Below are 20363 nucleotides of genomic sequence, written 5' to 3'. Positions count from 1 at the left end.
ATTTTTTCAGCATTTTTTCTCATGTCAGTGACTTTTTTTTTTGAAGTATAGAATTATATTGAAATTTAAAAATAAAACAACAAATGTCTCAGGACTCATGAGGCTATGGAGATGTACTTTATCACTTAATTTTTTCGGTATTTAATGTATAAATGAACTTGCAGGATTTCTAAAGAAATATGGAAATATTTACATGTAACATGCCTTTAATTTTCACAATATCGGACCTCATCTCATCTCGCTACATTTCGCCAAAATGTAAAAAAAAAAAAAAAAAAAAGTAAAAAATTGCACAAAATTGTAAAAATTGTAGAAAATTACTAAATTGTAAAACTATAAAAATTTGTAAAAATTGTAATTGTAATATTGTAAAATGTTGACTTGTTCCACATCTTAAAGCTTCATTGCTCATGTAAGATCCATGGAATAAAATGAATGAATGAATGAATGAATGAACATCATTTCAGTAATCATTGATAGGTGAAATAAAACTTGAAACTTATTTACCTACTTTCTGAGTTAGACCAGAAGCTTTTGACCATGTGCAATATGACCACTTTTAACATAGTATGGCTTGTAGTTAAGAGACTGCTGTGACTGCAGTGGAATGAAGACAAACCAATACATTGCCTTTCCTTAAATCTTTTTTCTTTTTGGGATAATTCAGATCGTATCTTAACACAACTCAGCTTATTCTGGTATACAGTGTAACTCTTACCATTCTAATCATGTTAAAAAATAATTAATTTTTGTTTGCTTGTTGTTGTCATTGATCAAGATTGCATTCTTTACTTTTAATATATTGTAAAGGGTGAGAATTGTATTGCTCTGTTAATGTGATTATTTTACTTGCAGATGGACTTGTGATTTGTTTAAGAAGGGATTCAGAAAGGACTTGGAGGTCGAAGATATGTATGATACCCTCGATGAACATCGATCTGATTTATTAGGAAACAAGTTGGAAAGGTAACATAATACCTTGAAGGTCTTGTATTTAGAATAGGACTACCATACTTTCCTTCCTCAATTGGGAAGGATATGAAAATGAATTGAGAAAAAATAACTTCATGAAATTCAATTATCTCCAGCCGCATCAGATAGTATTAATTCTAAATTGTATAAAATCTTCATTGAAGCAGCAAAAAAAAAAAAAAAATTCAAGAGGGAGCGGTAAGGCATATAAACCATTTTGGACAAAAGAGCTTGAAAAATTAAAAAACTATAGAGAAGAATCTGGGAGAAAAGCTAAAATTAGTATAGACAGAGCAATTCTATTAGAATGGAAAAATAAAGCTGCAGTTATCAAGAAAAATTTATGCAAATCTAGCTTTCAGATATAACTCCCTGTAAAGTTGATTTGAATAATTTCGAAGGAAAAATTATTCCAGGGCCAGGTTTCGAACCTGGGACCTTTGGTGAAATGTACCAATGCTCTACCAACTGAGCTACCTGGGAACTCTACCAGACACCGACCCGTTTATTCAAATCAACTTTACAGGGAGTTATATCTGAAAGCTTGATTTGCATAATACACATCACTGTTCATTAACAGAAAACTGCAATTTAAGTCACACAGAGTTAGTGTACACTCAATATTGGTTGCTTGACAGTTGTCAGCCGACTTTGAGGTCTGTGGATATAGAGGGAAAAATTGGGTCAGTGTCTGGTAGAGTTCGCGGGTAGCTCAGTTGGTAGAGCATTGGTACATTTAACCAAAGGTCCCGGGTTCGATACCCGGCACTGGAACAATTTTTCCCTCGAAATTATTCAAATCAACTTTACAGGGAGTTATATCTGAAAGCTTAATTTACATAATACAAGTTACTGTTCGTTAACAGAAAACCACAATTTAAGTCACACAGAGTTAGTGTGCACTCAATGTTGGTTGCTTGACGGTTGTCAGCCGACTTTGAGGTCTGTGGATATAGAGGGAAAAATTGGGTCGGTGTCTGGTAGAGTTCCCGGGTAGCTCAGTTGGTAGAGCATTGGTACATTTAACCAAATGTCCCGGGTTCGATACCTGACCCCGGAACAATTTTTCCCTCGAAATTATTTAAGAAAAATTTAATTAACACAAAAATACATTCATATAACAAATTCATAGAACAGTTAGATTATTGAAAAGATAGTACCAAAATTTATGGTTATATTTCTTTAGTACAAAAGAAAAATAACTCTAAACAACCTATAATACATAGGAACAAAAAAAAATTGACATGATTTCAAAATTGCATCCATTTTTGATACTCATTTCACATCAAATGAAGTACCAAAACAATACAAACAAGAGCAGAAAATAATTTAAAAAATTAAGAAAATAGTCTCTACTCAAACTCAACAGAAAGAATTTTCTATGATCCTTTTAACCAAACTGAACTCGAGCAATTAACAAACTTAATAATAACAAAACCTCTGGCACTGATAAAATATATTCTGAATTTATAAAACATCTAGGTACCAAGGCTGAAACACTCTCTCTCTCTCTCTCTCTCTCTCTCTCTCTCTGTGTGCGTGCATGCGCACATGTAAGAGAGAGTGAGGGAAGGGGAGAGGTGTGATATATATAAATTGATTCAGTTTGTAACTTATACCTGCGTGTTTACAAACATGTGCTCTGATAATTTCATGGTTGATATGTATTAAGTAAGTTAATCTTAATCCATTTAAAAATGAGTTTGGGTATATCATTTTAATATATTTCTGGATATTTTTCTAGAATGTGGGATCAAGAATTAAAGAATGCCAGAACTAGAAACAAGGAGCCCAGTTTTCTAAAGGTACTTGCAAAATGTTTTGGTCCGAAAGCAGTATTACTTGGTTTGATTCTTGGTGTTGTGGAATTATTTTTTCGGTGAGTATATATTACGTAAACTAATGATTGTTTGATACACAGCTGATTTTAAGTTGAATTTATGTTTATATATATATATATATATATATATATATATATATATAATCATTTATTAAAAATTCTTAGTCTTGGAATGTTATTAATGCCCATAATTTATTAGGAGAGAGAAACATAATTTTTTATTACCACCACCAAAGCCATTATTTCTGCTACCACCACCACCACTACCACCACCACCATCACCACTACCACCACCACCATCACCACCACCACCACCACCACCAGTATCATCACTACCACCACATCCACTACCACTAGCCTACTACTAACACCACCAATTCTCTACTACCACTACCACCACTACTTTATCACTACCATTACCACCACCACCACTACTGTACTACTACTGCTATTGCTTCTTCTTCTTCTTCTTCTTCTTCTTCTTCTTCTTCTTCTTCTTCCTTCCTTCCAGGACATTTGGTTCTGTCAGTAATGTCTGGTCGGACATTTGGTCCTGTCAAAAAAGCCCTGGATATTTGGTCCTGGTCATAATATCCTGTTAGACATTTGGTCCTTTGCAAAAGGTCCAGATCATTTGGTCCTGTCAATACCCTGCTATCTGGTCCTTTTCGTGAACGGTTATTTACCATTCTACCAATTAATTCAGAGTCTCATCTTCCCAGATTACTGAGAGTTCAATTTACCGAGAATGCCTCTCATATTTTCTTATACAATGCTGCTTATTTCTTTTAATTAGTTTGAATGTAGCAAAGTCGTACTTGAAATTATTGTACATGTTCTAATAATTATAAATATAGTGCTTTATGAATATGGACTTCAGTGATTATAAGATTTATTTACTGATCAACAAATTGTAACTAGTGCAAATTATTGCAGAGAGAGAAATAGTAATATCTACAAAACAAACTTACGGTGATCAGCTGATATGAAGCATAGCTTCCAAGCCTGTCAGACAAGCTTCCAGTAGCAAGTCAGTAGAGGTAACTAAACTTTACCTCGTCACAACAGACCACATAATTTTGAAGAGGATGAGTTTAATCATAAACGAAACAAATGCATAAGATTGATAGAGAATAGGAATACCACATCAGACCAATTGACATCAATAGAATCAAAATAATAAAGAATAAAGGTATGCATAAATGCAAATAAACAAATAAATAAAGTATAAATATTTAAGAGAATTTAGAAATAGCAGTTAGTATGGACTAATATTGCAATTAAATCTCTGCTACAAGGACATAATCAATACATGTAAGTAATTACCTAATTATGATGAATGATATTGGAGTGTAGGCTTTCACGGCCGGCGTCAATAGTAGAAAAGTTTTCCGGGCTATGAGGCCGTGGTCTGTTGGTTGTGAGACCAAACGTGAACGAAACGTTTGGTCTCACAACCAACAGACCACGGCCTCATAGCCCGGAAAACTTTTCTACTATGATGAATGATTTACTATAAAAATGTATATGATTATGTCTCGTGGCCAGAATATTGTACGAAATCGAAATATAAAAATCCTTTGAAGAGGTGGAGAAATTCAGATATCTTGGAGCAACAGTAACAAATATAAATGACACTTGGGAGGAAATTAAACGCAGTATAAATATGGGAAATGCCTGTTATTATTTGGTTGAGAAGCTTTTGCCATCTAGTCTACTGTCAAAAAATCTGAAAGTTAGAATTTATAAAACAGTTATATTACCGGTTATTCTGTATGGTTGTGAAACTTGGACTCTCACTTTGAGAGAGGAACAGAGATTAAGGGTGTTTGAAAATAAAGTTCTTAGGAAAATATTTGGGGCTAAGAGGGATGAAGTTACAGGAGACTGGAGAATGTTACATAACGCAGAACTGCATACATTGTATTCTTCACCTGACATAATTAGGAACATTAAATTCAGACGTTTGAGCTATTACCATACCACCATCAACAATATACTTCTTATACCACCACTACCTCAGTAAGAACTATCACTACCACCCCTACATCTGCTACTGTCTCCACCACCGACAAGATGCTATTATACCACCATTATCACCCCACTATTAGTACTACCACCACTACCACTTAACACTACTATTATTATTTCTGTGTCATAATTGTCATAATATTTTAGTCAGTTTCTGTTATTCAGGTTGTCTCAGCCCATATTTCTTGGAGGTTTAATCCGTTATTTCTCACCTGGAAGTGAAATAAATCGCAGCACAGCTTTTATATATGCTACATGTATTGTCATCTGCTCTGGTGTCTTTGTGACTGTTAAGCAAGCATATATGTTAGCCATGTTCCACACTGGAATGAAGATGCGTGTTGGCGCCTGTTCAATGATCTACAGGAAGGTAAGTAAATCACGTTAAATATTAAAAATAATTTTATTATTTTACTTAATTTATATTTTAATCAAAGTGCTGTTAAAGTAACCTGTCTTTACATGCACTTATTATTTGTTTATTTATTTATAGGTCCCATAATGTAATAGTTACTATACCATGCTCGCTGCAGAATCAAAACCAAATAATAATAATAATAATAATAATAATAATAATAATAATAATAATAATAATATAAATAAAAATATAGTAATAAGTCATCATCACTATTAATGTGCCAGCTAACAGAAATTAGTTAGTAATAGGATAGCACAAGTATAATATAATAATAACACTACAGTAATAATGAAAATGATAAAAATTAATAATAATTATGGTACATATTTTGCAATTGAATCAGCTATTGTTAAAAGTGGTAAGAGTCATTTCCATCAAAATTGAGTTATACAGAGCGAGTTGTAATTGGGTATTATGAAGTAATGTAGAGTATTCTATATTCTACAATATATATACAGATTTTGTCATATAAATATATAGCCATCTCATCCACTGACTCCTATCCTTGCTTACTTGCTGTTCCGTTCACCATTTAAGTTCGACTATTTACTCTGTATATATTTGAGATCTACCTTGGAACCCAGAATGTGTACAAGTATTCTCTGCGAATAACACAGAACTCTACACTGAAAATTTTAACATCATTCTCGCTTGTCAGCTGAGCATGAAACCTGTGATAAAATCGTAAGATTGTCAACAGAATAGAGAATAGAAATAAATGACACTATTACACAAGTAGTATCTTCACGAAAAGATTCCCTCACTTTCAGTATCACTTATCATCCAACACCAGAATATAGTATTTGTTTTAATACACCAACAAAATGTCATGGAATGATTCTTAACAAAAAGTTAATTTCAGAGAATATAAAGGTCAGTCAGAGATACAATTTTCCAATGTATCTTAGTCTATTCGTTTCTCAAAAGTCGAACTTCTATCAGGACGAATGTTCTGTTATACATTTTCTGATTCCATCATATGTTGTGTGGTTGTGATAACATATGGCCAAAAGTTCACGCATGTCATAATAAAAGACTGGATAGAATTCCAAGAGGGGTTTGTAGAACAATTATGGATACTGGCTATCTAATTTGTAATGCTCAATTATGTGGAGATTTAAACATTTCATTATTTAGTGATCGTGTCCATTAAGAAGAGGTGTAGACTGGATTTTTCCCATTACTTAATGAATAAGAAATTCACAATATTTCGAAGATTGGCTGTATCTTCGTCTTCAGATGAAAAAAGGGATACAGAAGGGTATTCTATTCGGAGCCATTATAAATGCTATTCTGCTTGATAAGGTTTACAGAATAGCAATCTGTAACGACTCCAATGAGTAGGATAGCCTTCTCAGCCCATTTTTTTTTTTTTTTTGTTTCACCTGACGACGAAGATAGAGCCAATCTTCGAAATGTTGTGAATTCCTTATTCATTAACAGCAATGGAAAAAGTCCAATTTGTACTTCTTAATAACGGACCATTGCTTGCTTCGTCTTTTAGATAGACATCATGTCTTTGTTTAAGAAGAAACTGACTAACTTACGAGGGAGAGTCAAAAAGTAACCTTAATAATCGTTTTATTAATTGAATATGTACAAAAAGACTACAAACACTTCATCACTTTTCAACATTCTATATCAGGAACACTTGCATTGAACGTAGTGGGGACTATGTTGAAAAGTAATGAAGTGTCTGTAGTCTTATTGCACATATTCAATTAATAAAACAATTATTAAGGTTACTTTTTTACTCTCCCTCGTACATCTACATAAACTTACGCTAAATCATTTATAAGAGATCTAACTATGTAAATGTCAAATACTTATGCTGTAAATTCAATTCTTTGTACCACTTTTCATCTCTGATGGAGAAGCTAGGAACTGTAATATATCTATTTTTTAAGACTATTTCATTCACGATTGCAAATACAATATTTTAAAAGGGAGGGGTCTTTTATAAAGACACTTAAAAATAAGCTACCTGAAAAAAAAAAAAAAAAACTTGCTGTATTAAGTTCACCACATTGCATTCATCCATCTGTAAGACAAACATAATTTTCCTTTTTAATTATCTTCATATGTATGAGTAGGATTGAATTAATTTTGTTTCATAATTTCAGGCATTGAGACTCAGTAAAACGGCACTTAGAGAAACAACTGTGGGTCAAGCTGTGAATCTTTTGTCAAATGATGTGAATCGATTTGATATAAGCCTCCTTTTTTCTGTGTATGTGTGGATTGGTCCATTGCATGGAATTATTATGTTATATTTGATGTGGCGTGAAATCGGTGTTTCTGCACTTGCAGGGGTTGCAGTCATACTGTTTTTCATTCCTCTGGAAGGTGAGTGTCAATAAAGTTCGATTGTTGTATACATTCCTAGATATAAGTTCGGCTGTATCCTTCTCGATAAATGATTCTAAGGTTTTTAACTCTATGTTTGACATGTTGTGACTCCATCAGAATATCCCCCTGGAGTGAAAGCAGGAAGAGGGTTCATGAATAAGAAGAACAGAGCTTGTTGATATGATAGTGGTAATTGAAAGAAGCTTGTAGGTTGAGCCAAGACCATCTCCAATACTCAGACCATAATACAGAAACAAAGATGGCCACCACTGCAGTCCAAACTTTTCCATATATATATGTATAGTCGGTTCTGCCATATCCTTATATCAAAATAGTTATATTTTTCGTATTTATTAAGTTGAATAATTACTCAATTGTGTCTTAAATAAACGTCCAGCATTAATTTATGAGCAGTGTTAGTCTCTGTTTCAAAGACGAAACAACAAGATAAGTACGGTACGAGTAGAAACACATATAATATTATGAACTTGACAGTGCAAACACAACCTGAAAATAGTTTTCAATAAGTTGAAAATCATACCCTGAACTCCGAATAAGTTACTACAGTCAATGCAGACGTTCACTAATAGTTGTTGGGCATACAAAAGGATAACACATACTCAAAATCAATAACACAATTAAGCAAGATCAGGCCTACTACTAATAGAGCTAATGCTGCTGTTATTACTATTTACATTACTACAGTACTCCTGCTACTAAAGTCTGTGTGATGAATCTTGTCTCACTGTGAAAAGAGAGAGAAAGGAGATATGTCTTACCTCGTCTGTGTTGTTATTGCAATGGGGGGAGTGAAGCGATGCCAGTGGCAGAAGGGACTAGTTGATACATTCTGTAGCGCAAAATAAAGTAACAAAATATCTCTCTTCGTACTGTATAGTTCCGTCACTGAGCTTGTCTTTCAAGAAATTTAGTTCTGGTAGCCTGTACAATAACAAGGTTTTGAAAGGAATTCTGAAAATTTACAACCCTCCTATAATCTCCACCCTCATTTGAAGGGACTTGGTTTTATTGCTACTGAGACAAGATAAACCTTACCAGGTATAGGATACTACCGGCACTAATAATAATAATAATAATAATAATAATAATAATAATAATAATAAATCAGCTTATATTTTATGTTTTTAATAGATGGATGTTGACAACCTAAGGTCCCTTGCCTGACTCCTCCTGAATATTGGTTCTTTATGTTTTGTCACTTTTAGACTTAGACCTAAATTCTTCATGACCTCTTTTCACTTTTTTCGATAATTGGTTTGAAATGTTTTTCCCCCGTTCAACACCTTTGTATAGTTATTAATGATGGAATTTCTTCTACACTGTCATCTTTCATATTCAAGAAAATAACATAGTCACCTTAAACAACACTTATAAATAAAATCACATTTATTTCCTGAACATCACTTTGAAACTGATCAAAAGTGCTAATAATGTCCCTTTTACACCATTCCCTGAGAAATTCTTCCTCTTTCTCCATCATCTCTTTCCCTTTCCGTTAATTTGGATTCTTTCTGGGCACTAGAATGGCTGACAGTACGGTATGAAGTTCGGTTAGGAAGTAAGGTTGTTTAGGCATCTTGGTAAGATTAAAAATTTCCCAAGGAATACGAAAAGCATCACGTTTTACGATAAGAAAAATATATTCCTAATAACTAGTCTAGGTTCAAATGTTTTATATGTAAACTGTAGGATATGAACTTTCATCCTACCCCATCTCCTGGCTTAGTTTCCTCATAAGTGGTGCCTTGTTGTAAGGTTCAGACCTGTCTTCAGAGAGTTGACTAAACAACAACAAACTTTCATTTCCTTAATTTGGAAATTGTCACGATTATGCACCTAAACCATTTGTCGCGTAAAGTTGTATTTTTTGGGAACTTAAACGCTGAAATATGAGAAACAGATCCACTATTAGAATTACAACCTGGTACACAACACGAACGGCTCATTTCACGATGTAATTAACACAAGAAAACATCATAACAAAACCACGTGGTAATCACGTTTGGACCGCCATCGGCACCATTTTGGCCACTATCGATATCTGCATTAAGATCTGAGTATTGGAGACGGTCTTGGTTGAGTGTTGGGTTTAGTGTAAATAATTAAATTTTCAGTAAGCTCATGCTGTAAACTGGAAATGGGGGGCAGGGGAACTGCTGAGAGGTGGCAAGAAAGAGGATACTCTCACTATTGACCCTCCATTAAAGCCTAGCAGTTTGCAATGGTTGACCACAAAAGGGATTGACAGATTCCTGGCGTCAATCTGCAGTCAGATAGTTCACTATAACCAACGACAGAAGAGATGACAAAGAAGACGGAACAAGGACTCGGACAACTGAGGATATTTGTTTAAATTACAGTGGCGGTTTGACTAGCAGAGAAAAGGGGATGAGTGAAGGGGGTTCTTAGTTTTCTTCAGCCCCTGGGTACTTTTCAGCAGAAGATTATGAGATTTTAGGCTTTCACGATGTATTCAGAAGCAGACCTTTGGGTATTACACAATGTAGTGGAACTTATAACATCTCCAATGTTGTAGAGCTTCATACAGGTTTCATTTGTGGAGGGAATTGGTACAATCTGAAATATCACCTACTGTGTTTGGCCCATTATGCTTGGCTACTCCAGACAACTGGGTCAGCCATACAGAAAGCCCATTTGTTGGCGTAGCGAAGCATAAGAAGCACAACAGAGGTGACTCTTCAGGTCATATCAATTTTCCCTGCAGATGGAACCTGTATGTAGATCCAGAACATTGGAGATGTAAGGGCCAGCAGACTGTATAATACCCAAAAGTCTGCTTCTGAGATTTCATGATGATTATTATCATTGGTGCTGCCACTGCTGCTCATACCATGGTTTTTACTATACTACTACTACTACTACTACTACTACTACCACCACTACTACTACACCATCAGTACTACTACTATTACCACCACCATCAGCACTACTATACTACTACTACTACTACCACCACCATCAGCACTACTACTACTACCACCACCATCAGCACTACTATACTACTACCACCACCATCAGCACTACTATACTACTACTACTACTACTACCACCACCATCATCAGTACTACTACTACTACCACCACCATCAGCACTACTACACTACTACTACTACTACTACTACTACTACTACTACTACTACCACCACCACCATCAGTACTACTACTACTACCACCACCATCAGTACTACTACTACTACTACTACCATCAGTACTACTACTACTACTACTACTACTACTACCACCACCGCCATCAGTACTATTACTACTACTACTACTACTACTACCACCACCACCATCATCAGTACTACTACTACTACCACCACCATCAGTACTACTACTACTTAGAGACATTTCCTTATTTTTATTATTTAATAGCCTTTCTGTTAATGTTTCAGTTTGCCTTGGGAAGAGGACATCCACATTACGCATGCGTACAGCGAAAAGAACAGATGAACGTGTCCGATTCATGAATGAGATCATTGTAGGGATGCAGGTTATTAAAATGTATGCATGGGAAAAACCATTTGCTCAACTTGTCGCCTTTGCTCGCAAGTAAGTCCTGTTATACTTTCTTTAAATATATAATGACGTGATAAGTATCACTTCTTTATTATGTCACTTTCAACTGTAGGGCTATTAAGAGATAAAATATATGCAATAATATGTTAGTATCCTGTTCTTTAACTTTTTGTTAAATTTTCACTCCTTGTATACTTTGTCACCTGGTAGAGTGTAAGAGAAGGCCATATGGCCTTAACTCTGCCAGTATAAATAAATTATTATTATTATTATTATTATTATTATTATTATTATTATTATTATTATTATTATTATTATTAAGAGATAAATGATAGTGATAAGGTGATTAGGAAGCAATGGCAGAAGAGAATTGTGGAGGAAACTGAAGTATTTGAAAGAAAGAAAAACAATTTTCACCTCAAATCTCACAGATTTTGTTCAGGATTGAACTGCGTTCCCATTTTGTGAAAAACTGTCTACTGACTTACGATGATTAAAAAAAAAAACGCGCGTGCTCACACGCACGCACACACACACACACACACACACACTCACACACTCACGAGTGACGCATACACGTAGAGGTAAAACTGCACATGTACAAGTGAAAAAGTATTCCCCAGCATCTAAAATACTAACATTAATACAGTTAACTGAAATGAAAATTCATAATGTATGTGTTACTGTAGTACATTCTTTCTTCGATTATCCTCTTCTGCCTTGCATTGTGGATGTTGTCTTATTTAATTTTAATAACAGTTCGGGACAAATACGTGATGGAACTTTTAAATAATGAAGTTTTTTGCTATCTAATATAATATATTGAGAATTGTAGCAGAAAATTTAATTAAGTTACTATTATTTTCTTTTACAGGCATGAAATTCAAGCAGTTAGAATTGCCTCTTACACACGAGGCATATTGATATCATTTGACAAATTTATCACTAGAATTGCTGTGTTTGTCAGTGTTGTCACATACATTCTTCTTGGCTACCAGCTCACTGCTGAAAGTGTAAGATTTTAAATTTTTTATACTTCTCTGAATTATAATTTATGACTAACATTTCTCATTTCAGAAAACAGTATTTAATATCGGAAAACATATTATTTGTCTTTCTTGTGTTAAATTTTATATTATCTTGTTAAAATGTTTCAGCCTGCTATCAGCCATCTTCAGAACTTTATGTTAAATTTTATATTATCTTGTTAAAATGTTTCAGCCTGCTATCAGCCATCTTCAGAACTGGTTGTTCCTGGTCTTGGCACCTTTTGTTTGTGTTTCCTGTGGGGGTGTGTTTGTGTAGTGTAATGTGGACTCAAAGAGTCTGAAATTGAGAATTTCATTTGGATGTGTTTTTGTGTATATTTCGTATTATTCTAGTGTGTTTAGTTTCTGGGTTTTTGGTTGGATATGTAGAATTTCCATGTCTGTGTTGATATCTCTGTAGGTGTGAAAGATAAATAATACGTTTTCCAAAGTGATATAGTGTTAAAAGTTGTGTAATCAAGATGTATATATTATTTAATATTTAAATAGATTATATGATTGCTCGTGCAATTCATTCCTTAGACTATAATACGAGATTTTCATGGTGTTCAACATGGTGCGAGATTTGTAGGTCTTTGCATCATGTTATAGATGCAGAAATAACCATTTTTTTGGAGAAGCCTATTGGCTTCATTGTCAGGGAATGCTGGAAAAGAGTAACCTAACTGTTGGATCCATTTCCAAGAGCTGTTGTCTAGGACTGGCAAACTGTCCAAAATGTTGGATGTTTCCACAGTTATTGATTACAATTCCTTGCACTTCTGCAATGCTACAGAACATACTGCTTACACATTATCTTAATGTTTCATTATAATCGTGGAGAAAGTATTGTGATGCTGCAAGAAATTAATTTCGAAATTTTCGTAATACACATTTCCTGCATTCCTGGTATGGAAAAGCTCATTTTTGGCATTTTGTATGTTTTGTCTATGTAAAGTGATATCTCTGAACTATTGGATTTTGTTTGTATGTCAATTCAAGTAGGAAATATTGTTTTCACTCAAATGTTAATATTGTTCTTTACTTGGAGAAGGAACACAGAAAAGGATGATTTATACTTTAAATCACCTCTGTTAGTTTCTTTTTTGTAATTATAAATGAAACTGCTCAGGGATTATGTCCCACATTCCTGTTTTTTTTTTTTTTTAGAGAAATTAATTATTATTTATATCAGGCATGCCAAAACCCTGCACATTGTGCAGTCACACACTTTCTATTCCCCTACCTGGAGAGAGTGAATCGCCTTGGAGGGGAACACGACAGGGCTATATAGACCTGCAACAGCAGCATATCGCCATTTCTTTCAGTAATGCGGTTTTAGTACGGGTGCTGATTTGGCTGTGTCTGTGAATGAGTTATGATAAATAAAGTGAGAAGTTCACAGATAACGAAGAAGAAAAATTACGAATCATATAACACAATTGTTGTAATGTTTTCCTCAGCCAACAATAATTATTTTAAAATGAAAGGCTTTCATCAGCCCATGTCGAGGTAATAGTCTTGTGACAGTTTAGATCAGATTAGTAAACTTCTCAAAATATGATATTGTCAGCGCTTATTTCTTAATCAGTACTCTCACGGCAAAACGAACTTGACAATGGCGTTGTTTTGGAGTCTGTACTAACACAGCCATCAAAGATTAGACGACTTACGACTTTCATTTCATCAGCTGGTATGTGATGAGAATATAGTGAGGAATACATATGAGGCTCTTGAGGTTGTAAGGAGTGAAGAAAGCAACTATTTGCAAGGCGGAAAAATTTTCTGGAAAAATATATAATGGCAAATTTTCCATATCACGTCACTATATTACGCTAATATACTTACATTAATAAACCTTTAAACCTGACATAAATAGAATATCGAAACTTCACTGCTTGTGAACTACACTTTTAATTTCTTTCAGTGACACTCCCAACTTGTCGATACTTGCTCTCAATGTTTTCCAAATAAACTATGTGTGAATTTGAATTCTAAGCTTAATTTATAGCATTTATTAATATTAATGTTAATTTATATTGACATACAGCAAGGAAATTATTTCAGTGTAAAAACTTCATAATGTTCTACTGCATGTAATTAATATTTTCTTCATCATTTGTGTACCAATGGTCCCAATAAATAATAATGCTCGACGAAGAATGAAAGAGTAGGGTACATTACTTTAAAATAATTAGTACCTACTACGTAAAATGAAATACTTGTTCGTTTTTTGTTGTTTCGAAATTACTGCAATATTTTTTCTTCAAATACTACATAAAAATCGTATTAATAAATTATGCTTTACAAACCACTACTTTGTGAAGTATAACTGAGTAAGTCTAAAGTTTCTTGTATTACAATTGTCAAGTATAGACACTGATAATAGCCGTGTTTTTTCCTTCTGCTAAGTGTGTTTAAATGTCCAAATGCCTATTTAATCCAACCCTAGAAGCGCAGAATAGATTTACACCCCTCCAGCTAAGAAGGGTAAGAGCAATGCTTGAAGGATGCAATCTCCACAGACTGGCGATCTGCGCACAAAACTGCACATTTTGAGTCTGATTTCTGGCATGCCTGCCTTAAGATAAGGACATGTTTTTCAGAATGTTATTTTCTTCACGTAATATCCCTCTCTTACATTACACAAAATTGGATGCTCCTTTTCCCTTCAAGAGTGTCTTTCGTGAAGATTTCAAGCATCGAAAAAATAAGTATGGGAAACCCAAGGTCATTATTCATCTCTTCTGTAATGAAAAAGTCTATGATTCCTCTGATAACAAGGAAGTTGATCTGGATTTGTTATCTGTTGGCAGTAATGGAATATAAAATTTACGTACATTTATTTGTTTTATGTAAGTAACAAATTCATTTTGATACAAATATTGTATGTTCGAAGTTTAGCACCATGATCTGAAATTAGTCAGGATCAGGCTACCTGCATTGGAACTGACATACAGCAATACAAAGAAAAGACACAAAATTGTTCATAATTACTCAAATTGTATGTATACCATATTTACCCGAATATAAGCCGCACTTTTTTTCTAGATTAAGACTGATGAAATATATCTGCAGCTTAAAATCAGATACGAGTAATAGGCAGGCATCAAAGGCTTCAAGAAGTGCTGTAGGTATGACAAACAATCTTGGTGGGTGTTAAGATGATATTCTTTAGGACAATGACAATGTTTCAGTCTCATCAGAAGAGGAAAATGACAGTGATTGAATGAATGAGTGAGCAAGTGAATATGTGTGTGTACATATTTTGTTTCTCTGTTCTTTACAACCAACTTGTAGTGAGTTATAGAAATTAATTTTGCATAAAATCAATGGTTGGGTGTAATGTAGCCTCATCATTTAATCCACTTGATTAATTTGGGTGCTGAAATTTCCTTTTCCCTTTTTTTCAACAAAAAAAAAAAAACCTAAAAATATAGGTGCAATTTAAATTCAGGGGCAGCTTACATTCGGGTAAATATGATATATTTGTAGCTATTTGTTAGTAAACATTGATTTTGTTAGTACATGAATTGTGTGATGTTATTTATCACCAGATTGCTCGTAATGTTTTGTGGTCTTCACGTTATTTCCTTCTTCTCGATTTTTTGGTACCTAAATTGTATAGAAAGGGGGGAAATTACAGGAGTAAATACGTATTTACCCCTGTAATTGCTTCAGCATTGAATTTAACAGCAAAAAATGTCAGTATTCTATAGTGTCGTAAAATTTAAAAAACCATTACAATTGATGTCAGCCATTCAAATAATTTATATTTCAGTAACATTTATTATAGACTATATTTCACGAGATTCCTTCATTCATATTTATTATCGGAGTAATTATTATTTTATAATTACATTTAATAAAACTTTATTTAAAAAAATATTACACTGGCATTTGTACCATTGATGATATGATTATTTACCACCAAATTGTTTGTGCTATACAACTTCAGACATCGATTTTCGAATTCAAGTGATCTTGTTGGTCAATCTACTAAGTTATTAGATTTTATTTCCTATTATAACACTCATTTCTGTGAGCTAACTTATAATTAGTAATGAGGTGATTTGAAAGTGGTAGTGCTAAGTAAAAGAAAGCTAAAGAATGAGAAGAAAATATTAAGGAAAGTCAGAAATTCCGAAGTAAAGTTTATATAGACTTTTCGAAAATTTGGGATTTTGAAAAATTTGCATGTGTTGGACAGTTCAGAAATGTCGAAGTATTGTGAAAACCTTGTAAGTTTTTATAACACAGATCTTATTTTTGCAATATCTGAATGTCACCACTTTTCTGCAATTTTGAAAGTGAATATGAAATTTTTGTAAAAATATGCTGGAGATGTTCAGAATTTGAAAGACCTTAATATGCGTAACCTATACAGTCAGGCTACATGAAAAATGAGAATATTTTGTCAGCATTCCCCAATATGGAAATTGCCATGAGAATATTTTTATAACGTTGTTTGAGACCATTGCATCTTAAGAACGTTCATTTTCCAAGCTAAAATTAATAAATTTGAATTAAGAAATCGCATGGCACTCAAATAATTTAAGTCTGATAAATATAGGGCAAGAAATTTTGACAGAGATTGATTTTGAAGAGACAATTCACGACTTTGCCTCAAAGTACCGGAAACCTTTTCTCTAGAGACTATAGTTAATAAATGTGTGACTGAATGAAGTTCGTCCCTGTGCTCAACATCAAGGACGTGACTCGATATTGTCATCATCATCATCATCACCATTATTATTATTATTATTATTATTATTATTATTATTATTATTATTACTATCATTACTATCATTATTGTTGCTATTATAAGTGCTTTTTTTTACTCAAGTGACCCAATTATTACTTTTGCCAGAGTCCATACCATTCTTGATTCATCTTTGGCTTTTCTTTTTGAGAATTATTGAACTTTTTTTTTGCCACTTTTAAAATACCGTAATTGTAACACACAATTTCTGATTTGTCGAGTAGGTTTTGGAAAATGTCATTAAAATTAAAGAATGTATTTTCTGTATAACTATGTCTTTAAAAGAAAAGAGGACCCTCAGAACCGGATGTATTGTCTACCAGATATGCTTATCTTGTTTGACTCACTTTGTAGCCTTGGGAGTGTCACAGTTGCATGTTATTGGCACTCGCGAAATGTCAGGTTTGGACTCCATTGTAGTTCTAAATATTTATATTAATTAGTATGGATGGATGTCTACAATACTGCTGGGTATTATTAGGAAAATGGAAACATACTTAGAATCTCATTAAAAACCAATAATGTCTTTTTAATAATTATATGACTTTTAAATAACTTACCGATTTTTTAAAATACAAGTATAAAATACCAGTAGTTAGACATAATTCCAATAGACGAATACCTATTTTATGTGAATTTGTACAGAATTTATTATATTATATTATATTATATTATATTATATTATATTATATTATATTATATTATATTATTTATATTATATTATAATTTTATTTATGTATGTCATTTGAATAATAATTTAAGATAATAAACTATTAACGGAAATGTCATTTCAGAATTGTTTGCCAAATGCATGAGATTTTTATGAGAAAATACATGTCACTTTAATTACAGCTATCTTTTAACTCATGTTCTAATTCAAAATTTTTGTTTTCCACTTTTTTTTTCAGGTTTTTGTTATTATTGCATACTTCAATATCATGAAACAAGTCATGACTGACTTTTTCCCTCGTGCAATACAAGTAATTGCTGAATGTTCGGTATCTGTGAAGAGAATACAGGTATGTTATATTATTATGGTAACTGCAAATTTTGAAGCTACTGTCAGAACACATTGTGTGTAATTCGAGAAAAAAAAGGAAAACAAAGTACTGATTGTGAACTGAATATATGTAGGTTCATCTCAGTTTTATATAGGGCGAACCATATTTATGTCCAACTTTTTATTACACTGTAGTAGCGAAACCAGTCAGGTTAAGTGACCCATTCTACCGCTAAACTGTACCGTGTTTCATACCATTAAAGCACAAGAGAAGTTCTCATTTTATTCTACTTTATTGTGTTTTCAGTACGGTCTGAAACATTTAATGTAATCAGAAAAATGTAGTGTAAATCTTAAAACATTAACCAAGGCCACAAGACTGTCTGTGTACAATCGAACACGAATTGCTACTCGAATGGAGGTGTGGCAGTCCCCAATTATGGTGCAGAGATGGTGGAGGATGGTGAAAGGAAGAAATGCGATGCTGGACTACAAGACCATCAAGAGACTTCACACGAACTTGATTCTCAGTGGCTCATTTATGCAACAGAAAGGTGCTGAGTGCTTCTCCTATCAGTATCAGAAACCCTACTACCTCAAGACTTCACCCTAGCCAATTTTTAATTATTGCAGATGATAGATGAAATGAGAGGAAGATGGAGAGTGTTAGTGGAATGAAAGAAGAAATCGAGAATACTCTTAGAAAAATCTTTTGCAACACCTGCTTTGTCCACCACAAATTCCATCACGACATCATCTTGGGAATCAAACTCGGTCCAACTGGATGGAAGACCAGTATGCTAGCACTTTAGCCACAGACACGGCAAGGTGCAGGCACACAAAGCTGACTGAGGTGATGCATTTCGGTCTATAATACTTGCTATCTACACTGTTTCACAGCATGCTGTAAGAATTAAATAATTTCTACCCAATACTTACCCATAAACAGTTCATGGCCGCACAAATTCACAATTTAGGGATCTTGTCGCATTTATTTTCTTTTCCACTCTCTTTGCAGAGCACAGTTTGGTAACTACTGCCATAAACCATTATTCTGACTTATAAACCTTAGGGGCATGTTCTGGATTTCCAGAAATATTATAATTTTCTTTGGCTCAGTTTCAGTGAGGAGCTTAGTGGGAACCCCATGCAATGTTTTATTATTATTATTATTATTGTTGTTGTTGTTACTATTATTATTATTACTATTATTATTATTATTATTATTATTATTATTATTATTATTATTCTTATTATTATTATTATTGGCTCATGTGATGCAATACATTAATGCAACTGATTTTTTTATCACTTCAGTATAATACACCTGAGCACAAAAGATTTAGACGATTTTCTTTAATTACTACAAATGTTTAATTTTACTTGGGCTCATGGAACCTTTGTAAAAAAAAAAGAGGCAAATGTCTTAAACTTTTAAAGGTGTTCAATATGATTGCCCATATGACATAGCACCAATAGATGCAGTGATGAAACTGTTCGAATACTCTTCTCAGCATAGCACCATTAATGCTGTCAACAGCCTGGTAATCTGCAACCTCAACTCAGTAAGACTGTTTTGCAAGAGTGGAACAAACACTGCTTCCTTTATACTATATAGTCCCACAAAAAAGAAGTCGCAGGGCGTTAGATCCGGCGAACAGGGAGGCTATCTTAAAAGATTCAAATTGTTTTCTCCTGCATGTCCTATGCAACGCCATGGTAGTTGGCAATTAAGGTACCAACATACTTCGCGGTGAAAATGATGTGGTGCGCCATCCTGTTGAAAGATGAAGTCATCCTTATCACTATTTAACTGTAGCATCATTCATTCGCTAAGAATGTTCAGATAACAGGCCCTTGGTATTGTTGGTTCATTAAAGGAAAATGGTCCATATACCTTTTCACATGACATTGCGCAGAACATATTAAGCTTCTGTGAATGACGCTCATGCTCAACATATCTACGTGGATTCTCATATCTCCAAATTTTCCATTCATATGAAAGGTTGCCTCGTCGCTGAATTTCAGTTTGTCAGCAAAATCTTCATCTTGCAGTCTCGTTATTTTTCAACAACATAAATCTTGATAGATACCATACCACCATTAATAAAACTCTGGACATTGCTCTATAATTCCAATCAAATTTCATGGTGGTAGCTTTGATGTGATTAATATAGTATGGCTGCAAAATCGTCTAAATCATTTGTCCTCACCATGTATGTTACATTGGTTAATATACTGTGTTCTTCAGAGTTGTCAAATAGATTCAACCCTTATTTCAATTGTATTATAGGCAAGGTGGATACATCGTATGATGCAGAATATTTGTTATCGCACTGATTTTGGAAATTTAAATCTAAGAATCCTATATGTATTTGTGATGTTCCTGGGATCTTAATAATC

The 20363-nt window shown here is 33.6% G+C and overlaps 1 protein-coding gene across 8 annotated transcripts in view; it reads left to right on the top strand.

Moving 5' to 3' along the window:
• LOC138713627 (ATP-binding cassette sub-family C member 4-like) overlaps window positions 1-20363 on the top strand; it is a 99020-nt gene that overhangs the window by 22257 nt on the left and 56400 nt on the right. For 7 of the 8 annotated variants that reach the window (XR_011335948.1, XR_011335949.1, XM_069845870.1 and 4 more), the window contains 7 exons: window positions 856-966; window positions 2717-2851; window positions 5009-5213; window positions 7385-7607; window positions 11047-11203; window positions 12045-12183; window positions 17869-17979. Coding sequence is in view for 6 of the 8 variants with exons in the window: in XM_069845870.1 (XP_069701971.1) it covers window positions 856-966; window positions 2717-2851; window positions 5009-5213; window positions 7385-7607; window positions 11047-11203; window positions 12045-12183; window positions 17869-17979 (1081 nt within the window). In the remaining 2 variants the exon portion in view is untranslated. Of the gene's footprint in view, window positions 1-855; window positions 967-2716; window positions 2852-5008; window positions 5214-7384; window positions 7608-11046; window positions 11204-12044; window positions 12184-17868; window positions 17980-20363 lie in introns of those variants that run through there. The other variant, XM_069845872.1, reaches the window with a different exon arrangement.

Source organism: Periplaneta americana, chromosome 14 (assembly GCF_040183065.1).
Source record: "Periplaneta americana isolate PAMFEO1 chromosome 14, P.americana_PAMFEO1_priV1, whole genome shotgun sequence".
Lineage (NCBI taxonomy): Eukaryota > Metazoa > Arthropoda > Insecta > Blattodea > Blattidae > Periplaneta > Periplaneta americana.
Note: the sequence above shows the minus strand (reverse complement) of the source record. Positions and strands in the feature narration are given on the sequence as shown.